The sequence below is a fragment of the Xylocopa sonorina genome, chromosome 4 (assembly GCF_050948175.1).
Source record: "Xylocopa sonorina isolate GNS202 chromosome 4, iyXylSono1_principal, whole genome shotgun sequence".
In the NCBI taxonomy this organism is placed as follows: Eukaryota; Metazoa; Arthropoda; class Insecta; order Hymenoptera; family Apidae; genus Xylocopa; species Xylocopa sonorina.
The window spans coordinates 6,047,692-6,073,133 of record NC_135196.1 but is presented as its reverse complement, the minus strand read 5'-3'; the positions used below and the strand labels follow the sequence as shown (position 1 = coordinate 6,073,133).

The 25,442-nt window shown below is 30.6% G+C and overlaps 4 protein-coding genes and 1 long non-coding RNA gene across 5 annotated transcripts in view; 2 read left to right on the top strand and 3 right to left on the bottom strand.

Moving 5' to 3' along the window:
- The window catches only part of Rhogef2 (Rho guanine nucleotide exchange factor 2), a 40,446-nt gene extending 24,356 nt beyond the window's left edge, over positions 1 to 16,090 (bottom strand). The window contains exons 1-7 of the mRNA XM_076894331.1: positions 15,683 to 16,090; positions 8,610 to 8,845; positions 7,519 to 7,568; positions 7,232 to 7,289; positions 2,104 to 2,342; positions 1,281 to 1,499; positions 325 to 573 (exon numbers count right to left, since the gene is read on the bottom strand). Coding sequence (XP_076750446.1) covers positions 325 to 573; positions 1,281 to 1,499; positions 2,104 to 2,342; positions 7,232 to 7,289; positions 7,519 to 7,568; positions 8,610 to 8,781 — 987 coding nt within the window. The 5' untranslated portion in view covers positions 8,782 to 8,845; positions 15,683 to 16,090. The remainder of the gene's footprint in view (positions 1 to 324; positions 574 to 1,280; positions 1,500 to 2,103; positions 2,343 to 7,231; positions 7,290 to 7,518; positions 7,569 to 8,609; positions 8,846 to 15,682) is intronic.
- On the top strand, positions 4,605 to 5,240 carry LOC143423219 (uncharacterized). The gene is made up of 2 exons (XR_013101804.1): positions 4,605 to 4,756; positions 4,871 to 5,240. It is a non-coding gene; the product is annotated as an uncharacterized LOC143423219 (long non-coding RNA).
- Positions 16,091 to 16,699: 609 nt separating the features above from the next.
- Positions 16,700 to 20,056, bottom strand: LOC143423221 (tectonic-3). Its single transcript, XM_076894377.1, is given in 8 exon segments — positions 16,700 to 17,852; positions 17,954 to 18,150; positions 18,219 to 18,378; positions 18,460 to 18,693; positions 18,785 to 19,199; positions 19,202 to 19,379; positions 19,456 to 19,716; positions 19,799 to 20,056. Coding segments are annotated over 8 exon segments (2,622 nt in total). The 5' UTR covers positions 19,887 to 20,056; the 3' UTR covers positions 16,700 to 16,763.
- Positions 20,057 to 20,519: 463 nt separating this feature from the next.
- LOC143423207 (trafficking protein particle complex subunit 13) lies at positions 20,520 to 23,109 on the top strand. The gene is made up of 10 exons (XM_076894362.1): positions 20,520 to 20,804; positions 20,937 to 21,105; positions 21,368 to 21,452; positions 21,536 to 21,663; positions 21,739 to 21,862; positions 21,949 to 22,045; positions 22,121 to 22,347; positions 22,432 to 22,532; positions 22,638 to 22,785; positions 22,857 to 23,109. The coding sequence occupies exons 1-10, from the start codon at positions 20,762 to 20,764 to the stop codon at positions 22,947 to 22,949; spliced, it is 1,215 nt and encodes a 404-aa protein (XP_076750477.1). The 5' UTR covers positions 20,520 to 20,761; the 3' UTR covers positions 22,950 to 23,109.
- LOC143423211 (GPN-loop GTPase 2) lies at positions 22,962 to 24,452 on the bottom strand. The gene is made up of 5 exons (XM_076894370.1): positions 24,183 to 24,452; positions 23,873 to 24,078; positions 23,671 to 23,785; positions 23,406 to 23,601; positions 22,962 to 23,332 (listed from the first exon to the last, which is right to left on the bottom strand). Exons 1-5 carry the CDS (start codon positions 24,301 to 24,303, stop codon positions 23,095 to 23,097), a joined length of 876 nt encoding a protein of 291 aa, XP_076750485.1. The 5' UTR covers positions 24,304 to 24,452; the 3' UTR covers positions 22,962 to 23,094.
- Between the last annotated feature and the right edge of the window lie 990 nt (positions 24,453 to 25,442).

The window sequence follows — 25,442 nt, the reverse complement described above, 5'->3', positions numbered from 1 at the left end:
CACAGCTTCTGTAATACAATGTTCATCATGAGTTTTTAATATAACTACACATAAAATAAGGATACTCTAAAGAAGCATAACAAAATATTAACATGTAAAATAGGTACTTGATTATTTATTAGAATTGTGACCAAATGTAATAAATTAAATAAATGTAGAGATAGAATTTATAAAATATCTTCAACATTTTAAAAATTTTATATGTAATCAGTGAAATAAATGAAGCTAATCATTAAAGTATACACATTATCGTGTGATACCTTCTGGTCATCATGCATTTATATAAATCATTTATTTAATGAACTTAGCGATTAGACTACTTACAGAGTTAGGTATGCCATGACTGGTGGTTGAGGGCGTTAAATGAGTCAACAGATGATGCTCCAGCTCCAACTGGGCTACGTTCTGCGTATTTGTAGTAGGCGGAGGTCTGGGAGGCAATGGTGGCGGAGACAGGCTTTGCATGGACAAGGATTTACGAGATGGTAGAGGCGGTGGTACATCACCACTGCTACTACTCAAGGGTGAATAATAACCCGGGGAACACGAGGTGTTTGTTACCAACGAGTTAAGCTGTAAGACACAACAAAAGCTGGTTAGATAAAGTTAGCGAAAGCTTAAATACATCCCTATACGTCTGAATATGAAAATTTCAATTGCGAGGCAAGCACACATTTCTATAAATATTGTATATTGTACAGCACAAAGAAGGTACATGTACTGAAGCAGAATGTAGGTTTTGTCATTTCTTGTGTTATCCACCATTAAATATAATATGGTATACTTATGTATTTACTATATTTAATATATGTACTACTAAATATTAATGTACAGACGTCAAAAGATGCTCTGTGTACTACCAATAATTAATGATAAAACTTATATTCATACTTTAATCATTATGCTCTCTATTCATAAAAATAAACATCCTAATAATGTCATGCCGAGCAACTAATTGGTACATTGAATAGCATCAACTGGAACTGTCGAACACTGACATAAAAGCAAGGCACAAGAAAATATATAGGGATATAAGAAATGTTAATGAATGTAAGCGTTAAAACGAACTCACATTTTCATGAATAATATTGTGAGTAATAACGTAATATTTATAATATGATAGAAACGTGTATATATGTATACATGTATATATCCATATATATACATATATAAAAACTAGTTTACTAAGACAAAATTGATGCAGGACATTAGTGCAATGACTGTAAATTTTCAAAGAAACTTGAGCATTGAAAGCACAACATAAAGACAAAAAATCAGACCTCATTGGTGGTAATTGCAGCTAGCTGCTCCTGCATTGTGCGAACCCTCCTTTCGGCACCCGCCAATTCTGTTTGTACCGCTACGACGTTGACATTACCACTACCAGTACTCGCTTTCGCAAGTTCGCTACGAAGCTTATCAACATAACTTTGTTCTTTCTCCAACATGAGCTGGAATGTATGTACACGTTGAGTTTCCAGCTGCCGCATTTTCTCGTGCTGAAACACATCAAAGCACGACGTTGTATATACATTAGATATATCTTAACCAAGGATATAAATCAAATTTTCTTATTTGAACTTTTTCATATGGTACTTATTTATACCAGTATTAAAAAAAAAACATGATAGAGTGTATCAATAGTTTGTTTATCATGTATGAAAAAAATATTTATTCATTTAAAAGTCCAATTTTTTCAAAAGCATTTTGTTTTATGTTATGAAAATGAGCAGAGATCGTTGAACCTTACTATCTTTAAAGTCACATACTGTATTTAAAACTAAATTATGGATATTCATGTAAATTCGTATTTATATAAGCGAAACTAAAAAGATGGAAATTGTAAAATGTACTTTACCCTAACTATTTTAAGTTTTTGCATATTATGTACATTTCATTGTACATTTACAAGAGGTAAATTAGTCTGTTACATTTTGCTTTATCTATTGCTGTAACAAAGTGTTTATCATCAACACTATCCGAGTTAAATCATGACTAATAATCATTACTAATACAAGCATATCTATATATCCATCCGAATTATCAGATCATCGGGGAACCGTAATTTTCTTCTCTTTCCTCGCAACTGATTCCGAGACTTACATCAACAGGTTGAGGCCCTGTGATGCGTGCATTGCAGGACGCGCCAGCTGGAGCAGTCGACGCCCTGTGCAGGGAAGTAGCCGATTGCGAGGGTGATACCATCGTGGTACCGGCTGATAGACTAACTGGCCGTTGATGCTGTCCACCCGCCAAACCGACTTGTAGCCCTGTGGCCGTCATCGCCGCGCTGCTCGTCGCAACTGGCTTCTGCTGCACCGTCAGAACCACCTGCGTCGAAGCTGCAATAAGAGTTCAAGGTCGACGATTAGTCACCTTTCGCATACCACCGCCGGTCCTTCCCCTGCGTGTGACCCTCCACCTTTCTTTTGAGAACTGCTGCGAATGGTCGCCACATGTATTTTCTTTTAAAACTATTCAAAGCTTTCTCGGTTTGTCTATGCGTTCCACACTTAGTATTTATGCTGCACATTTTCTATTAGAATTTTTCTACTCCTATGCTGAAGAAGCTCAGAAATTTATGTATTATTAGAGTAATATGTACTTTCACCTGATTACACTAACTTTTACAGTACTTTGAGCGAGATACTGTCTTGCCTAGTTCAATTGTATTAACTTTTTAAACATGCAAGAAAAATGATGGTGAAAATTAATAAAGCTTTCTGAGGAGACAATTAGAACGTACATAAATTAGACTGTTTTTAGAGTTACACACTCTAATTTTATTTGAGAGACACGAGAGGCTGCTAAATTATTTTCAAACGCTAAAGGGAACAGAATGTTACAGGTCAGGCATATTTTAATTAAGGTTGACAAACTCTGAATTATATTTGTCAAACAATCCAAGTTTTATGTACGCTGTTGCGTCAATGTGACGTTCATTAAGAAATCGTAAACTAAGAAAGCAAACATACTGCCTCGTTTCGAAAGTAACCTTGACTGCCCCGCAATTCCATTTCTGAATAGGAATATAAAGGGTTAAACTGGTGAAATTTATCGATGACGAGTTCTTTTTGTGGATCTTAAAATACGTTTCTAAACATAGCATATAAGACTTCGGATCTCTTATCGTGCCAAAATGGATTGTAAAACGTATGCGACATCATAATCGCCAATAAAAATCCAAGCTAAATAAGATACACTTATCACTTGAACAGAATAATATTTACACGCAACTATTTGGTAGCTACAAATCTAGTTTCTCCTTGCACCGTCAGTGACTCATTCCTACGCTCAGCTGAGACACATGACATCATCCTTTTTTTCTAATTCTGGAAAGGCATATTCGTGCCAAAAAAAAAGAGTAAATTAACTAAAAATTAGCATCGGAAACGTAGATCCGTCTAACGACGCGTCAATTTTGAAAAACACAAGGGGGTGTATCCATACCTTCCCTTCAAAAATTGTCGCGTGAACTATCACTCCGGCATGTGCGTAAGCGAAATTTCCCAAATATTTGCATTTTAAAAAGTCGAGGAATATAGATATTACTGGACGAGAAGCGGAACTCCACACACTTTGTAACGAAATGCAATTGTTCGTTCCTTCACCATGAATAACCGAAGGAAAGATCGTGCAGAGATAGTGAAAAAAAAAATTACAACGTGCAAAACAAAAACTCATGATTCTAGCGGGGAAATTACATAATTGGGAAGGTCGCAAACGTTCTAGAAGTAGCTGAAAATACCGGAGTACGTTTTCGCACGAGCTTTCTTCCAAGCTTGCTTCAGGTCGTACGTGGTTCGCGTCTTCATATAGACACACAGACGTCGGGAGAAACGGGTTAGAAGCGACGATCGATCTCTCAAATAAATTTCGTGCCGGCGATCGAACAAGCTTCGGAAATTTCACGGCAATGCCACGTCGCATCGAGACCCGTGTCGTCTGCGAAACTGCGTAAAACGATCGCCGACCGAGGCGATCCGAAGAGTAGTAAGACATTCGTACCGGGAAAACTTGGCCCCAGGTGTGTGTATTAATATGAATGACGAGATTCTTATGTTTACACGCACGTACGACTAATCTTCGATATATGAACAGGCATCGTCGTTTGACTATACTTTGGCGAATCCATTCTAATATTATCATCCGCTTTTGTAACGCAAAGATTTTGATCTGAGAGAGTTAATACTAGGAAATGAAGTTACGACATTTCAGTATGGTAACGATGGAAATCCCCTTCTCGCTCGCTTTGTTTCTTGGGATAAAGGCTACCTTCGTTCATCCTAAAAAATCATTTAATCATAGCCATACATTATTTAGTTGTTACTCTCTTGACTAGATTACGGATATAAATAAAAATATAAATTTCTAAATACAACTAAAGAAATAGAATAGAAATTATTTTTTATTTATTTTTAAGGTATTTAGGATAATTTATCGTTTCCGTAAAGAAAACAAGTTAAATCAACAAAACCTAATATTATGGCTACTTTAGTTTAATTAAGCGTCGCAAACGCAAGTGTTTGATGATTATTTTATCATCCTGCCGATTTTTTCAGTCTCTTGCCCAAAACTACGAGAAACTGGATACTTTAAATAGTATTAATATCTCTGTTAAGATAAAAATGGTTAGAGTGATGACTTTAGGAAACCTAGTAAGCATGATTGAGTCAGCCGCAAATGGCATTGATTTAATGATCAACGTTCAGCCTTCTCGTATGCTGCATTTAATATTATTATTTATTTTTGCAAGGTAAACTTTAATAGAAATAAAACGTAGTGCAATTAGACTCTTCGTTAAAATATTTATGTTAGTCTATGTTGTTAACGATTTGCAAGTCACTTACAAATTGGAGTTACCTTCCAGATATAGCTTTAAATGCGAATCTATTGCAAAGGAAAACCCGGTATGTTATCACGACTCGGCATGTAAATGAAATATACATGGTATTTGTTGAAAAATAATCGCAGTGTAAAGTTTATTTTAAATATTCATGATTCCAGCGAAATCTGGATACGCACAAGAGTTACCGTCTTATGAAATGATTAAGTAGGACAGTTAGCTTACTTTGGAAAGTTATTAGATTCGGATGGGCGAAACTATTTCACATTTAAGGTGTTAAGTTACGTGACATTCTGCATCCTATTTCAATATTTGTTAAATCTACAGGATAAACTAATAATAGTTAGCATCTTGAACAATTTTGAAACTATCATAGGGAATAACTTTTCATATGAAAATTACTTGGTGCAAACATGGTTATCACAGGCAATCCTAATAGTTATTTTCCTACAATTAGAATTACTTAAATAGCTCCCAGAATACCAATTATATTTAATATGATAATTTTTATTTCATCTAGTGTAAAGAAATTTAGATAATAGAAATTAGATATCATTCGAAAATGAATTTAGAACAAATTCAAGTAGAGACATAAGGTATGTACTAAATGGAAACCAATCTCTTCTTAAACGTAGAAATTCTTTGCTTATATGAAATGTAGTAGAATAAATTTCGATATAACTCCCACCATATATGAATGCATAGAATAAATTTAATAGAAACGTGAGATCAAATTAGTCATTTTCTCCTCGAACATAGAAATTTTTTATTTTTTTCCCAATATCTTAACAGCCACATAATCACAACGTGACCAATGAATTGTAACGCTTTGTTCGTGCAGAACTTGAACATTTTATAGAATTATAACACAGTTAAAGCCACGGTGGGAAACGCGTATGTGCTCATTGTGTCGTACCTGAATTGTTAGAAGGAGAAAGATAGACTCTACGAATGGTCACCGCTATAAACTCACATGCTTACATCACTGGTAACGTCGTCGCATAAGTTTCGTTTATGTTGGTGTGTGCAACAAAGTCACCAACGATCGTTCGCAATCTTTATAGATATCTTTTGTTTTACAGACATAATGAACAACCCTGACTTTTTTTTCTATTGCTATGTCAATAATGGACATATCTTTGATTTATTGAAAGAAGAATACAAATCATACGATAAAATCTCAATTACTCAATCGTTGATTACCTCTAGATAGAATGAATCAAACTTTTGCAAACTTTAAAATTTTTTTCATTTCACACGATGATAGAATTTCTTGTTAAATTTCGATGCACAATCAAATGGATGAAGTTTATGACTTAATTTTGATAAAAGCTTGCCAGATATGGGACATGCTTCGACAGTTTTTGATCAAGCACCTTAAATTTGTGCGTGAAAATAAGAAGAATCGGAAAGCAATATGAGATTTGCCTGACTCTGGTAGATTTCGCTTAATTGAAGAGAGTTTCATGAAAGTTAGAATAAATGAATTGTAATCAAACGGGCAAATGAAATCAAAATACCGTTTAATCTAATTCAAACAACCTAATTTATACGAAATAATTTTTCAATAATACATCAAGAGAAATTTATAATTTTATAAAATCTATAATAGTTTATAGATTTCTTTTGATATCTAATCAAATTTATCTAATCGAATTTATCTAATCGATTGTATCATTTCTTCTAACATCTATGTATTTTTCTAAACGGTCTTTCTTGTTATTAACAGAAAAAAGCAATAATATATTCTTTTTCAACCTTTCAGTTTATATATAATACTTTCTTTTCTTTTAATAACACATCTATTTTATATTCTATAAAACGCAGGTTAACGACTTGTAGTACGCTAAATTGGAATATACGCATCCCTTGTGATTATCAATGACACATAAGAATAGCTTGCAAAGTACGAAGCACCCCTGTTTGTGCTTACATTATACGCTCCCTAGACTGACAACGTGAAAATGTTCAATCGAGAGTAAAATTCTATCATGGAGAAAAGCGAAAAAGTTCCTTTACATCTACGTGGGTGAGTATACAAAAGATTAACGCGAAAACTTTAACAAGAATTAATATATATGTATAAAATATTACTTAATACGTGTAAAGCTTTGACTATTCTGAATAATGAATGCAATAAAACAGTTTTCTAATAAAATTGTATCACGAAACAAATAGTTTTGACTGTTAATGTAAGAAAAAGCATTAGGCATTTTTAAATGCTTTACTGTATACCCAGCACTCTAGATATAGTGGATGATTTCTTTACACAAGGAACATTCATTCCGTCTCACTGTCAAATAACGTGCTCTTATGTCTTGGAAACAAAAGAGGAAAGAAGAAAAAAAAGAGGTCGTAGAAAAGAAAGAAAGTATGTAAACTTACACTTTATGAGCTGTACAACATCCGTGTGCGTGGACTGCATTACATTCACGCCGTTAACCTGGAAATACCAATCATGGTTATAAATAGTGAAAATAATACCGTGGCAAGTACACGCTTCGCAAACGCGACAAATTGAAAAATTCCCAAACACATGCTACGCGTTATTGACTACTTAATTTTAAGGACACACTGTTCGATATTTCAATTCATAATTTACATCCTACCGCTAGATTCGCGGGATTATTTTAGTGTTATTTTGCGATAACGTAAATTCGAAATAGGCTCACCTTGATGATTTTGTCGCCCGCGTGAAGGCCAGCTCTCGCGGCTGCACCGCCTACAATGCATCATCATTGCCTTTTAGATTTCTTTTTACGAGATATTTCAATCATTAGAAAAAAAGTATATGCTAGCAATTCAAAAATATCCCTTTCCATAACTAATTTCTCTTTCATTAATTTTCACACTAGCCTTCTTGATCTGTTTCGTGTCTTCATCATTTTTTTAATACATGATATTAATGAATAAAATTTATTAAATTATGATTTAGTAAGAGGTTTGTAGTTATATTTCTAAACAAATTTAACGTACTTTCACATATGAAAGATAAGATATCTTATCATAAAGTGATTAGTTTAAGTTGTAGCAGAGATTTTAAGAATTACGATAAATCAGGAAGTGGAAAATACGATTTTATGGTATGATTGCAATATTTATAATATACATAATCTTATTAATTAAAAATGATGCATCTGATCATCAATCCGTTAAATATTTAAACGTAATACAATGAAATGTTATAACTTTATATTACTCAGGACAATTAGTACTATACTAAATGGTACTAGTGTGTTTGTTCTATAAATAAACTACTAATTTGTTGCATTAATATGGTGTGAAGAATTTAGTCTTACAGTTGCAAAAGCAACATGATAATACGTTGTACGAAATAATGGAAGAGAATAGTGAAAAATGCTACATTTAGCGTAGCGGTCATATGAAACCTGACATACATAACTTATTTAAAATTTCCAGGAACAATGTTGTAAGCTCCACATATTACTATCTACATTAATCATTCCACTTATATAACACACTAAAATCTTCAAAGCATCGACAACGAAAACACATTTAATTCGATGGCATATGAAAGCAGAATCTATCCTTCTTAGATAATACCATAATGATACCGTGGATTTTCCGAAACCTCAAAAAAGTACCTTCCTGCACAATAAACTCGAACTCGTCGACGTGATCTCTTGCATCCCCTTCGACCAACGTATTACCACCTCTTTAATTTATTTTATGGAAAAAAAAAAGAAAAGCAAGAAAGAAGAAGAAGCTGAATGTTGAAATTACTGATAACACGGTAACACACCTTCCTTCACAGATTGAACGTAGACGGGGTTATCGCCGGAGACTTTCATCCCATATCCGGCCTCGTCTTTATAGACGACAAGGGTGGCGACGGGTGCTGGTTCGACGGTTCCGCCACCGGTGGCGCCCCCGCCACCCCCGACGCTGCGCCGCAACGCCGCCGTTCCATTCATCCCTTCTTCGATCTCCGCCTGGTTACCCCTCACCTCTGCCCCGGCTGCAGCACAACTGTATGACCTGCGACAAAAACGAAACAACGTTCAACAAACTGTACGATCAAAATTTTCGTTTCCTTTAAAGCTAAACCTGAAAGTATTACCTGGATAGAACTTCTTACTTCAGTACTAACATTTAGTAACATTTTATTCCTCTAAAGTCGCATGCACTGTTCACGATTATTGCTAACAGCAGTAGATATTATAGTGCACCGTATAGAATGCATAATAGATTATATGGAAAAACGGTCACATTAGTTAGAAATAATAAACTGCACGTAATCGCTAATAGATATTCTCAGATATTCTCAGATATTCAGGCTATTCTAAATTCTTCGAATAAGAAGGACAGTCAAAATGCAGTGATAAATGTCTGGTGAAAGTAAAGGTAGTAATGTACTTATAAAATATTTATATCTTTGAGTCTCTCACTTTGACTTGAACTGTGCGAACTGATAGGATTGTTATAAATACCGTAGAACTTGGAGAGTAGAAACGTAGTAGATGAAAGGCTTCTAGCTTAATCTATAGACCAATGATATTAGTGAATTGGACGCTACTATGGATGCAGAAACTTATTATAGAAAGGATAGAAATTATTATGTAAAAGGTCGTATAACAAGAGTTTCCTACAATAGGAACCCATTTATTTTTCCTATTAAATTATGATGTTTCATCTAAACGTACAGAGTTTCCATTCGGATTACCGAGCTGAAATATATAGTTGCTCATTCTTTTGGTTATTAATGCAAGCAAAATTGTGAACTCGTATAATTGGAGTGGCGGCCTGCAGTAGTTCACGTAATAAGAGCTGTGCAGAGCTTGGTAAATTCAGCATTGAGTAATTTTATTTACTTTATGTACTCTAATTTAAACTGTAGGAATTAATAATTATAATTCTATATAAAACTAGATCAAATATCGTCTATTTACTTTTTAAAGCACTGTATTTCTTATGAATGCTTTCCTCATTCGTGTTACGTAAGAAAACTTGTAAATGTGTAATGAATATTTAGAAATTTTGCAGACAGTATGACTTTGACGGTCAAACCATTTACCTGATGAGGCAAGACGAATGTAACCGCAAACTGCGTATCTCTCAAAATTACTAAACGTCTACAAAGGCGTTATAATAGAAACTTGTGCAACAAACCGTTGATAAAAAACCAAAATGTACTATTAGACACTTAATACTCTCATTTATTTAATGTTATCGATGCTAGAAACGTGAGATTTAAATTTGGAATTTTTTTAAACCCTTGCCGGTCATCAAAGAATTAAAATATCTTTGTTTCTTGGAGTTGGACAATCGTCACAAGTAAAATAAAGCTTCTGCGCAAAGAACAGAAACGAAGGGGAAATATAGCTGGCGAAAGACATCGATTTCGTAGTCCCTTTAAACAGCATCGTAGGTAGCAACACGAAGTTTACGGTGTTTTAAAGGCGTTGCCAAGAAGCTTCTGCTACATATGTAGTGTAGAATATGTGATGTTTTGATGTAATATAGTATAATATAGCAATTTGATTGTCCTGCAATCGATTATGAGACCGCGGTAGTGTCGATATTGATTTTATGCCAGCAATAACCAATTCTATAAATACTTTCAAGATTAGAATATGGTAATTACTGTTCTGTATAAATAGTTGCGGGGTCAGTATTCTTCCTTTGGATATTGAATGAATTATTCTATATTTATTTGTTAAAATTAACTAATTCTCAATTAATACTCCCCTATTAAGAATGAATTAAAATCATCTTTTTCTCCTAAAACCTTACCTACATATATGTACATCTATCAGATTCAACGCAGTTCTCTATAAAATTACTTTTCTAAACTGGCATTTACTTAACCTACGTTTATTGTAATATATTATATTCACAAGAAAAAGACAGTATCAGTATCAGTAATTATAAACGAAACTGTTGAATCATATTAAAAGAATTTCGTAACGGGCAAAGTGCATTTCAGTCAAAGAAACATTGGAATTTGCAGATGGTCTGCAGACCGGAAGTGAATAAAATTGGAAGGAGTGCATCATGATTTACCATTCAGATCTCTGTTTTCCAACAAATCTATGAAACGCAATTCTTCAATGGTTATGTACATAATCTACACCTCAAATCTAATTAATGAATTCATTTTCAAATTTTAGATTATTGATTTTTGCTATATTTTTTACTATAGCTCGCGTCTTAGTACATCGCATGTACTAAGCTCATATCAGACCACTATAATCTGCAGATTACAAGTAAATCGCATTTTTCACTAACTGCATCATTTCTATTCTCAATTTGTTGAAATCATTGTGACAATTATAAATGCTGCAAGTTTAAAGAAAATAATAAAGTAATATATTAAAATAATTTCTGTTCAACGTGACAATTTAAAAGCTTAAATGCAGCTACTCAATTACCCATCAGTAGCAGATTCTTTTTAACAAGCGGAAAGTAAATTTATATTATTTATAAATGTATATAATTACACTAATGACAGTAAACTTACAATACTTATACAATGGTACTAAATAATATACATGATAATAAAATCAATAATAAAAGGAGTAAAGAGAGGAAATGATTACACGTGTACCTCGAACAAATATATTTAAAAATCGTAAAATTCCCAATCTAGAAATTAAAATCTGCTCTTTGAACCAATTCCTACTAATAATGTTACATAACAGCTCGTTGAATCGTGATCTTTTAATCTTATTTGACATACAACATTGCATCAACACACTTTAAACGACAAACCGCGTAAATTGCCACATTAATGGAATCTAGTTTGATATAAGGTATCTACTTTAGTTAATCACACGTCTACAAAGTTGCTCTGACAAACGCTGATTTAAAATACAACGAAAGAAAAATGGCTTTTCCGATTTTTCTTTTTATTTTTTAAAAATAGGAAGTCCCTATTAACTTATAATTACTAGCTTATAAGTGGGACATAAAATGTAGATCAATTAAAACAGCTGTTATATTTTGAAGGATAATCAATCACTTCTTGACGAATGCAGGATGTTTGATCATTCACCGCGTATAATGCTAATAAATAATCATGTCCCCTTATCAGAGGGATTATGTCTGCCGTGCTGTGTACTTTCACGTGCTTATAATCACATATATATTTTACGTTGGTCTTTTACTAATGTTTAGTACCGTGTCGTCCGTCAACATTCCAAGAACTTGGATATATACATACGAAGCAATTTTCTAATGATCATCATATTATATCATGTAATAATAATTATATATGAAAATATTTTTAACCACTTAAAACGGGTATCTAATGATATGACATAAGTTTAATAAGAAAATTCTTATAGTAAAGCGAATCATTACTAATTCTTTAAGTAATTACATCTTATTTTACAGAATTAAATTGTGTTATCCAAGATTATTATATTTTATATGTTTTCATTTTTTTCAGCTACACAACAAATTTCTACAAACAATACTCAGCATTTCCAAATATGCACATGATTACATATACAACATGATTCATAAAAAATAAATGAGTTATCTCCTTTGCCATTAAAAGATAAAAAGTGATTAAGACAGACCACGAATAATCTTGCAAGAAAAACAAAGATTTCTCGTTTGTAACACGTTTGCCTTAGAACAATTACGATCTTGAAATGTATTAAATTCTATTCTATTCGTACCTTTAGTACAAAACATAAAAACTACTATTTTTAATATACGTACTACATTATCTATATCCATTATTAACTATTTTATGTTAACCCTTTGCATTCGAGACCTTTTTCGTACGGACGAACTAGCAACAAATTAAGGTACAAAACTTTTATATTTTAAATCTTGATGTATCTTTATACCTCGAAAAAGTAAGTTGGTTTAACATTAATCGTATCCTTTGCCGGTGTGATATTTTTTTAAATTCGAAACTTACTTGTTGCTTTCACATTTTGTCTCCACCACCCTAACTTTAGACATAAATAAGAGGAACGACGATGCAGATTTTTTATCATTAATGTCGCACATGTCAAACTCATCTTCAGTTGAACTGGATTCTGTATCGTATTCCATATTTACAAGGCTCAACAAGTTGAAAAATAATATTGTTATTGCGATGACTGTCAAGCTCAGACTGACGCAGAGATGCAACTGGATTCACTATCTTAAAATAATTTCAGATAAGAAAATCTTATCGCTATAATATGAACGTGCATCATTTTACACTTCGGAAGATTATACATTGTACAACACCTCGAGTTTCAAAGAAGTCAAACGCATATAAACATCGCCGTCGCTCAACGTATCGCGTCAACCGACTGGAGAACGAGAGTCACCTCTCGAGTGCAAAGGGTTAATAATTGTATGGACCAATAATTACTATAAAGAATTTAGAGCAACTTAGATATTGAAAATCATCTCAATATACTACGCAGCTGTAATTGCAAAGCTTATCAAAGTTTAAAAAAAAACATTAATGAAATATGATTAACACGACTTAACTATTCGCATTATGTATATCGTAATTTACCAAAGGAGAGCCTTTACGTCTAGAGTCTAGACGTATGATGTACCCGTGTTCTTAAGAACAAAATGTGATAATCTCTTGCTCTTTAATAAAGTGTTCTATTTTTACATGGAAATTAATAACCATATTTAAGAGATATTCGAAAGTGTACTAGTTATTCTTGAAATAGCACAAGACTGGCCTAGTAAGCGCATATTTAACCCTTAACCGACCGAAATATTTTAAGAACACATCCGACTGAAATCTGTTCAGTGAATGAAAATAAAATACAACCGTCTTTGACATTTCAATTGTAGTATATGGATCTTGTTTCTTAGAAAAAAAATATTTATAATCAATTAACCCCTAAAATAACACGAAATATTAATTATCGAACTCAGCTAACAAAATAATTATATGTTAATTTTAACGTTATCTTTTTTTTCATTGTACAATTATTGTACTATTATCTTTCCATTAAAAAATGACAATTTTAGTACATCTGCCCCTTCAGAATTAATAAATTAAACAAATGTACAAAATAAAAAGAATTAAGTTTTTATTGTATGGTATAGAAGAATTAGTGAATGAACAGTATTGAACGGTACTCCATGTATGAAACATTTAAACTGAACTCTATTAAGTTCTTTAAGTGTAAGCAAGAAACGGTGAAACGTTATTAAAAATTACATGGTAATTAATACTGTATAAATAATACTAAACACTGAACTTAGATTGGTAGAAAGAAATAAAGCATTGTATTCATAGTAAAGTTAAGTCATGTTTTGAAATTCCATCAATAACATCTTTAAAATTGAATATTGTTTCGTTCCTATTTATATTAAAAAAAATAATAATTTTGAAGTATTGTGCATCTCAACTTCGAGCTGACAAAGAATCTTTTTAAAATATGACAATTATTCTCATAGTAACACGGGAAACGAAAATTATTCATTCTTTAACAACAACGTTGTACGTGTAATTGTTGTAAGATACTTAACATAAAATTTCAAATTCCTTTAAGAAAAATCATTTACTAGCAAATATTAAATTTTATAAGGTATTCTCTCCCAAATGAAAGTGCTAAAAATGATTTCTTAATTTGACAAACAAAATGGAGTTTTTACGAAACGCGAAGTAGTTCATTTTGTTCAAACTCACCAGCCATTTTACGTTTTGTAGCATGATATATATATGATAAAAATATTCATAGTACTTAACAAAGACTATAGAATTATAGAAAATCGTCGATATTCTTTAAAATTTGTGGAAGATCCTACAAGTTTGTCGTAAGGTTGCTTTAGTATTTCGTTCGTAACTTCGATATTACATTCGTGACTTATATGCCCCATGTCAGACGTGAACCGAATGTTCTCACGGTGAATTTTGAATGAATCGTGCGCAGTAATGATATTTCAATCAATTTTTTTGTTTATTATTACGTCTAAAACGATATCGAAGATTATTAACTTATCATGCTATTTTTACAATAGAAATATGTCTTTACTAATAGCTAAGCAACGAAAACATTGCATTCTTAACTTGTAACAGATATTAAAAATAATAAAAACGCAGTTTCTAATCAGGTAAATAATTTTTGTTAAAGGGCATGTATTTGATATTTCTAATGTGTTGTTTAATGTACTACTAACCAAATGTTATTTTTTAACACGATATAGGCATTTCTATTAAATGAAATGTGCTTGGTGTTTTAAAATGATAAAAATCACTTAACCAACAAATTAACATCAATATATGTAAAATAGTTGGGCAACACTATTACGAAATTTTTCTCACATTTATCCGTTATTAAGAAAAATCTTAAAATTAAATTTAAGAAATACGAGAATAAAAACGTTTTTTATGTGAGAAATTAAATTAAAACGGGGTAGCTTCTTTCTAACAACATGTTACGATTAAATTTCATTACCAATGTTACTGCCATGTTTAGTTTGCTTATTCTCGTCCCTGAACCGAAGACTTTTTACGCTGAGGTAGTGTAAACAATAGAATTTACATGGATAAGGATTATGCTAAACCGCTATTAAAAATCGAGGTTGCATTTTAATCGTTCTTGCATCTTATAGAGAACTATTAAAAACCGCACGATTAGAAATTGTTCGATTCTAAGAAACTGTAAAGCAATGTGTGACAGCAACTAAAATTCAAAGAATATGTCAGAGAGAAACTAAGAAATCGTACATGACACTACGTTAATCGATATAACAGGTTAATAGGTCAGTCGGTTCTTACATTTTTTAAGTGTAAGGAATAAAAAAAAAGATAAACGAAAAAAGAGAAAATACACGGATATAAGGTTTCAAGAATGACTCGCGAATAGGCGTACCGAAGAAGATAGAGTAAATACGTACCTTTCATTTAATCTATTTCGTAGTAGAACGAATCTTGTATGAAACACCAACGACGAAGTAGAAGCGCAACAAAGCGAGATATCACTTCACCTTGGCACTATATTCCACAAGAATTATATCACAATTGTCATAACAAAAGAACACATATGAATATGGCTGGTGACGGGTAATTATTCTGCCTCTAGCACTTTCACGGCACATTTTGATGTCTCCTGATAATACATGATAAGAAAACTATTTAGTAAAAACAGGAAGATCTCTTCTCTACTAGTTATGCATACATGCATGCACCATACGTAGATACGAAGGCACTGATTTTTTTATAAAATGCACATTCGATAAAACGAAAATATACTACTAACAAGTGTCAGCCATCTTGTATTGGAGCGAAGCACAACCCAACGTCCCATAGTGCATCACGACAGCTGCAGGGGTTCCGACCAAGTTTATAGTGGTAAGATTTTAGAGAAGAGATGAACTACTCCTGATTGGCAAACGATTTAAACAGAATCTTCTTATTGGTCAAGCCTTTATTAGTGGATTTTCTTCCGTATTATGATGATTCTTTTGAAATGCATTCGCGCGCGGATGCAGTTTTTAACCAATCGTTTAATATTATTCTAAAATATCCCTGGATCATCATTGGATAAAATCACAGTAATCAATGGGTTCACTTATATCCCTAATAATTAAAGATATTTAAATTTAAATTCAAATAAAACAGAACTTTAATTCATAATCATAAACATCTTTTAAATAAATCTAGGTATTAAAATAAAACTAAATAGCTAAACATGTAAACAAAAATATTGAATAAATATTGCAATTACATTTTAAAAGGATCAGTGAAAGGAACTTATTTCCCATTTATTTGTTTGAAACACACATTTTATTAATGAAATAAATTATATATATTAGAAAGCAACACACACTTTTTATGACTTTTTTCACTCACTTATTTTCACTTATACATAAATATAAAATTTTTTTGTTCTATTCCTTGTGTGCAATAGTTTATATCATAATTTTGTGTCTTAAGTATTTTGACAAAGATACATGGCAGTCTAGCGATCACGCGTAATTAATAAAATAAATAGTGTAGAGTTAAAATCAATGTTACATTAATTAAAAGTATACTTGAATTAATACACGTTGAAACACTACTTAAAAAAGGATAAAAAAAGTCATAAGGCAAAGTGAGATCCAAGTTGGGACTTCCTACAAAATAGTACTTGGACGGTTTTGACATATCATGAAATGTAACATAGCTATAAACATCTATTTTAAGTACATCCGTACAATTTTCAGATGAACACTTTAACCAAGATGCATTGGATTCTGCCGAAAATTTAATACCAACTCCCAGTACATTATAATTGGTTAATGTTTCAGGTTTCATTAAAGCAGAATATAAAATATTTAAATGTATAGATGTTGTTAGTCCGGAACAATGTAAACGATTATTAATAGATTGTCCTATTATAATATTTTTCGGTATTCTATCAAATAAAATTTGTGTCCAATTAACAGTATCATTATTGGAAAAGTTGCCTGACTTGGCAACATAAATATTATATTGTTCTGTTTGAGTAATATTAAATAAAGAATCTTTCATTAAAAAATTCATAGTGATATTTTGTAACTCTATACAAGATGCAGTGCTGAAATTATTAGTATGCATAAACACAGAGCATTTTAACTTAACATCTTCACCGAAAGCGAGAGTATATCTATCAACAGAATTACATTCACCATTCCTCATAGCTATAGGTAACGTTAAATAGCTATTAGTTTTATTGAAATCAATGTATTTAGTTTCTATGTTATTAGTCTTATTTATTTTTAATGTACCGATAATTAACGGCTTTCCAATAATGTAACCAGGATTACCGCTCAGAGAGAAACTTTTTTCTTTATCTACTTCTGCCCATTCATAAAACACTTCAAATTGTTGGTAAAAACTTTGAGAAACATTACCTATGTCAAAATATACATCGACACTGTTGATTCCCATTGAACCATTGTGAACGATCAAGTATTTTATGCCAATTACAATATTATAACATGTTCCATTTGAACAAGATCCTGATACAGTATTATTGCTACATGACTTCCAAGACTGTTTGCAGTAATAATTAGTCAATGGTAGACATATATTTCTAGGGCAAACCTGCAAGAGATACATTTAAATATTGTTTCATTTGTAATGTAGATAGATACATCTAATGTGTGATATTATATATCTTCCTAAAAAATAATTTATATAAATACCTGTCCCATTACTTGAAGATAGGTTTCATTTAATAAATGTGGAGATACTATAATTGTAAAGTTATTAAATATTGTGGAAAATAGAAACTTATTGGTGTTTGTTAAATCAGTTTGCAAACATTGATCCTTCCATTCACGAAGGTATTTTAAGGTTTTCTTAAAGGTACATAATTCAGTAAATCCAGATTGTAATATTTCTAAGTTCATTAAAAAACAGTCAGTAACATTTTAACAAGAGTGAAATATTATATATGATAATACATACCAAAAGGTTGGATGTAATTGTAATATACTATCCATACAACATCACCATCTCGATAAGAACTAGAAGTATTATATTCAGGTACATGTAATGGGTCTTTCCATTGCCATTTCAGTCTATTTGGATTTATTGCTTTTGCTAAATCTTTTTCAGATTTTATCTCCTATACAGAATCGAATAAAAAATAAATTACAATTTCTACAATGTCATATAACTTTACATTTATAATACGATTTAATCTTACCAATTCATCATTAACAGTATAGGTAGGTGGCAGATTATCGTATAAAATACAAAAGAGATTATTTGCCAATTTTTCAAGCACAAAAGGAGTATTATTTCGTTGTATAAAATTAGTGTTATAACAATAACGTTTATCAAATAATTCTGCCTGATGATCCTCACAATGAGAAAATGTAGTTAAATGGAAGTCGGTGCAATCTTTGTCACAACAACAGTTGATATTACATGATAATAACTATATTATATAGATAATAAATTTTGAATTAATTTAAGAAATTATATAATGTGTCATAATAAATATAAGATATTTCAAGATATAAACTTACTGTTAAATCACATTCACATATATCAGAATGTATTTTATGTATATGTTGATTTCTTGACTCATTATTGTACTTAGCTTTTTGAGGCATTTGTGTAGTTGATATTATTTGAATTTTTGGAGTTTGCGTTGGATGCACAGAATTAATGATACTGGTATTACTTGCATCATAAATATTTCCAACAGTAGTACTTGAAGTGTTTTCTAAATCATTTTTCTCTATTACTTCATCACATTCTGTTTCATTTATACATGTAAATATTTCTTCAAGCTTTTCTGCATATATTAGATCATTCAGTATAAAATAGAAAAATATTAATATACATTTTATTGTAAGCATGATAATTTTATATATATTGTACACTTTGATATTCTTATTCCATATTCTTTGGTAATATAGTATATTAACATAATGTGTATTTATAGATGACATCCATATTTTTCAAAATTTCTTGTAAGTATGTGCAATTCAATTTTAACTGTACCCATACTCTCTGTGAGTAGTTCAAATCTATCCAAAGAATTGACTAGAACATTTGGTGATTTTAACTGCAAAGTAATCCCTAAAAATCTGTCTCTTAATCTATCTTTCCAGTTGCCTGTACATTAACAAAAATGTATAAGTAATTTAATGAAATTATGCGAAGGAAATTAATTTATAAATATTTAACATACCAACTGGCTTCCATGTATGACATTCTATAGAATGTTCTCCAGGAGACAGAGGAATATTACAAGTACCATAAGATACGAACAATATTCTTCCATGGGTATCTCTACAAAATATTTGTAATAAAAGTTTTGGCGAATTTTGAAGAGTTTGTGTCGTGTAATGTAAATCTATGGGATGATCCCAAATTGGTTCATTAGTATATGTATCAAAGCTTTCTTGACTTTGTCCTTCTTCAGAACCATTTATGATTTTCCAACCATTACCTATTAAAAAAGAAGAAAAAAAAAACAAAAGTATGGAATGATAATAAAACTTATATATATTAAGTAATAACGATTCTGTTACCCGTATGAAAGCTCCATTTGCATAGAAGTTGTGGTTGTTTAAAATCTTTTGCAGACGAAATTCGACCAATTATATGCAATTCAGCCATTCCACAAGATCATATTGTTTTAATAAATATTAATTGAACCCATGAATAAATTAAACAATATATTTTTGTAATGTTTATGAATGTGTTTCATAACAAGAATAAAACAATGTACGTTTATTTATGTATATAACGTTTAGGGCATACAAATTATAATTGATAAATTATGAAATAGTTTAAAGAATGTATTAACTGTAAACCAAAATATTTCTTTATTTACCTTTAATTTTATCAAACAATTAAAAATACTTTAATCATTAAGTTATAAATGTATCAGCTGCATTTATCATAATACCTAGGTTGTTAGATTCTAGCGCCTCGTATGATACTAACCCAAACACTAAATTTATGTCTGTCCAATTGGAAGTGACTTTAACTAGTAAAATTATTATTCAGTGTAACTGCCTTTATAGTAGTACACGATCGTCAGAATCTAATATGTACACATGTATCTTTTTTAAATAGATTCAGTTTTATAGTTTTATACCCATAACTTTTGAATTAATGTAAATTCCTAAAATGAATATCTCTGTTTATAGTTACATATAATAACCTTATATTATTATTAAAGTCAATAATTTATGTTTTCACGGAGTAAAGTATAGTCTTATCTTTAACTATGATCTGTATACATACGGAAAGGAAGTTTCAGAAATGAAAAGAGAAAGGTTTTGTAAAAATAATTTTCCAAAATAATCGAAGGCTATTGTTTTTGTTAGTCTAACGATTCGATAAGTCAAATCGTATCGATTACTACCATATGTTGCAGGTTATGTTTCCCAAGTGACATTTGATGGCAGTTACCAATAAATACTTTCGTTTATTATTAATAAAAGACATTTGTTCAGTTTGTTTGCTATTTGTCTTTTGTAGTCTAAATGGAAACTAAACCAAAAAGCGAACATCTGTTAGAATTGAAAGGTAACAAGAACCACATTGATTTCTTTTTAATTTTCGGGACAATTAAAAAGTAGAAACGTTGTTTACTGTCCATGCACATGTAACAGTAAGGTACTAGTAACAATTAGTTGTTAATTTCATATTGTTTTTTAGTAATGAGATTAACACGACCTACTCTTGCAAGTCCGATAGTTGTTACTTGTGATTCGACAGATCTTCCTGGTAATACTTTAAATAATGAGCTTAAAAATGATTGTACTGCTTTACAAGGAATGGAAACTCTTGCAATAGGACAGTTTATGGTATTACCACAGAGTTTCGGGTATGTATATGTGCAAATGTATCTTAAATGTATTTTTTAATTACGTTACTTCGAACTACATATTGTTTCTTTCTTTTAATATTCTTTACCTTTTACTTGATAGTAAGAAATTCTAAGGATCTTTCGTCTCTGACTCCATACCATTTTATTTTATCTTTTATACGTTTATCATATTTATAGTCATCAGTATCATATTTGTATCAAATAATTAGTAATATAATATTAAAATTATATATACATATGTATATGTATACCCTTTCAGAAACATTTATTTGGGTGAAATATTTTCAAGCTATCTATGTGTACATAATGGTAGTAGTCAGTTAGTAAAAAATGTTAATGTTAAAGTAAGTTAATACTAATGAAATTAAGGTAATAAAATATAATATGTACACCTATTATGTATTCTATAAAAGTTGTAATATTATAGGCTGATTTACAAACAAGTACTCAAATTATTTCTCTTTGTGGTGGTAGTGGAGAAACAAAGGATTTAGCACCCGATAATACAGTTGATGAGGTCATACACCATGAAGTAAAAGAAATAGGCACACATATGTAAATATACATTACTTACAAATTATATTGCATTATATGTTTTATAGGTAATTAGTTAATGCATATTTTTTGCAGATTAGTATGTGAAGTGACTTATACTCCCGCAACTTTAGGTAGTACCCCACAGTCGTTTAGAAAATATTTTAAATTTCAAGTAGTAAAACCACTAGATGTTAAAACAAAATTTTATAATGCAGAGGTAATATTATAATTTTTTTCACATTTACTCTATGTTTCATCATTCACGATATTTGTTTGCTTTTAATGTACAATTTTTTTTTTAAGTCAGATGAAGTATATCTGGAGGCACAAATACAAAATTTGACAGCAGGCCCCATATGTTTGGAGAAAGTTTCACTTGAATCATCGCATTTATTTAGTGGTAACGTTATTAGCTACAGTGATTTCAACTATTACAACTCTCAAATATTTATGACAATTGCTATTATGTTTTTAGTATCAACATTAAATACAAATGAAAAGGGAGAGTCTATTTATGGATTAGTTAATATATTAGATACTGACTGTAGTAGACAGTATTTATATTGTTTAAAACCACAATTAAGTTTATTAAAAGATCCGAAAATGATGCATAATGCAACAAATATTGGGAAGTTGGATATTGTTTGGAGAAGTAACTTAGGAGAAAGAGGAAGATTACAAACAAGCCAATTACAAAGGATGGTCCGTTAACTTGATCACTATTTTGATTGCACATACAGTCAATTTTTATATAGATTTATAATCAATTTTATTACTTAACTTTAGGCACCTGAATATGGTGATATTCGAGTTACTATGAAAAATATTCCTCTTACAGTTTACCTTGAACAATCGGTGAATTTCAAATGCCACATAATAAATACATCGTAAGTATTCACGTTACAAAAATAAGAAATAACTTCCAATTTAATAATTGTTATTAGAATTGTTAACAAAATTATACATGCTACTAAGCTTTGTCTTTTTACTAGTGAAAGAAGTATGGATTTAATGTTAAGTTTGGAATCAAGTAGCTCTATAGCGTGGTGTGGTATATCTAATACAATGATAGGAACATTGAAACCTGGTATTTCAATAGATATTCCTTTATGTTTAATTGCATTACGTAGTGGTATTATTGTAAGTATTTGTGTATTTATGCTATGAAAATGCCAATACATTATTTAATATCATGTAATATAATATTTTAGACTGTCTCTGGATTGAAGTTAACAGACACATTTTTAAAGAGAGTATATGATTACGATGATTTAGCACAAATATTTGTTAGCCAAACGGATTAATCGGAAAGCTAATAAATTAGTAAAAATATTTTATTAATTTGTTGTACCATTTTTAAGATTATATCGGACATTTCTTAATATATTAAATAATAGTAATGTAAATTCAAATAATGTTAATTAAATTATTTTTTACAAAATAAACGCTTTAGAAATATGCATCCATTGTGGATACTTTTTCAGTCTCGCTCATTGCTCCTACAGCGCAAGCAAGTAGAGTTTGAACATCTTGTGGTTCATTTCCACCAAAAATGTAACCATTAGCCTTATCTACTGCGTTCTTTACTTGCAGCAACAATGCTTGATTAGAAATATCCAGTGGTATGAAGCTAACAAGACTATAATCTTCTATCAATGATACAAAAGCTTCATTTAACTTTTTATATCTGTAAATACGATATGTATACATACTTAGATCTGAATTATTTATAGAAATAAATTAAGCTAAAAAAATCTTACTTTGACGTAAACGGGGCTTCATCCAATTTATCTAGCAAATATCTTAAGTCCAGTACTTCTGTATAAAAGTCTATATTAAAATCTAGATGGTGATTAAATTTTTTCATTTCATCGAATTTGGTCATCACATTAATATGAGGTAAACCTAATTTTAACATGGTCGTTGTGCAAAGAATTAAAGATGATAAGTATTTGCCTATAATAAAAGGAAAAATAAGTGTTACATATTAACACACATTAATATGAAAGTATGTATAGAAATTACCAGCATCACTACAATGATGAGAATCAATAAGATGTACACTGCATAATCTTACTAAATTTTGTTCTAATTTTTCAGCAATTATGCTAAGTGACTTATGATGTGTATATAATTCAACCTGTTAATAAATATGAATATTAAAAACTGTGAAATATTTTAAAAGACAATAATGAATATAATAATAATGCATATAATAGATATATACCTGTCCTGGACAATCAAATATGAGATAATAATCTTTTAGATTTAAGACTTTTGTAATTAACCATTTTACATTAGCTTCTAAAAACTCCATACAATAAACTAATGCCCCATTAGGACCAAGTCCAAAATGTGACATTACTTCTTCATGTTTTATTAATTCAGATATATCTACTGCTGGTGTGTATTCCATATTTTCATTTGCAGGGTCTGACAACGTAAGTATAATGTAATTGTCATAAATAAAATGGACAAAACGTAAGTATAATGTCATTGTCATGTACAAAAAGCAATAGTATCATTAATTTTTATACCAATATTAATAACAGCCACTTTTCTGCCAAGTTTTTCTAAAAATTTTGCCATTGCATGGCAATATGTAGTTTTCCCACTCCCAGGTGGACCAATAACTAATTGACCAAATATTAAACTCATGTTTGTAATACTTTTATATTTTTTATGGCTGCAACTATAGGTTTTAAGGTATCTGGATCATAATCTTTTAAAGATATCGAAATTAATAATGGTTTATCTACATTAATTTGTTCCGCTATGTAGCGAGCAGCTGCTACAATTTCAACATCATCCTTACCGAATAGTACCCTAAATTCAACATTATTGTTTAATTATATTAAAATAGTTTGAAATCATAGACGTATAATATTAACATTACTTACTTGGTAGAATATGTATTATTATTATACTGACTGAATGAAGGTCCACGATTTACCTCTATAAATGATCCAAGCTTTTTGAAGTGCGTTATAATCAAAAATATACGATTGCTAAAAACAATCAGCATTTATATATATACGTATAAAAAGGTTAAAAACGTTATGAATTGATAAAAGATTACGAAATAGTTTAAAACACTTTTTGCTAGCCATAGATAATTAGATGATAATTACTAAAAATTATTGAATTACAGAAAAATATATCTTTCACTTGAATACCTGTAAATTTTTACAGTGATATCGGTATGATGACCGCGAGTAACCACAACGTAAGCATTATTTTTCATATTTGCTGTATCTATAAGAAGAATAACACAGTGATATATATATATGTATATTAATAAAATTATAATTTTGAAAGGAAACACACTTACATCATATTAAAAATCAATTAAACAAGTTCAGCTTGTTTCTCATACAGATTGATCATTCAATGTACGCACACTAATTTACACCATAAATAAATGATGGTACTTTTACACGCAACGTACTTGCTTCTAGTACATTTTAAATGATAGATATTGCCTGTACTGATGATGACAAAGAACTTTTTACTATACAGATTAAGATATAATAAAAAAATTTAATTTAAAAAGTATAAGGAAAGGAATACAATATTGAATGAAAAAGTTAAGTCTATAAAAATAATCAAAAGAAATAACAGTAGAAGAAACTGGAGAAATGGGTAAATAGAAATCTGTTTCAAGAAATGTATGATCTAAACAATTTATCTAAACAAAGAAATAGAATAATTCCAATCTGTGACACAACTTTCTATGGTGTTAAAATTACTCCATGCTGATAATAAACCCTCGTGCGGTCAATCTGATATTGCCGATT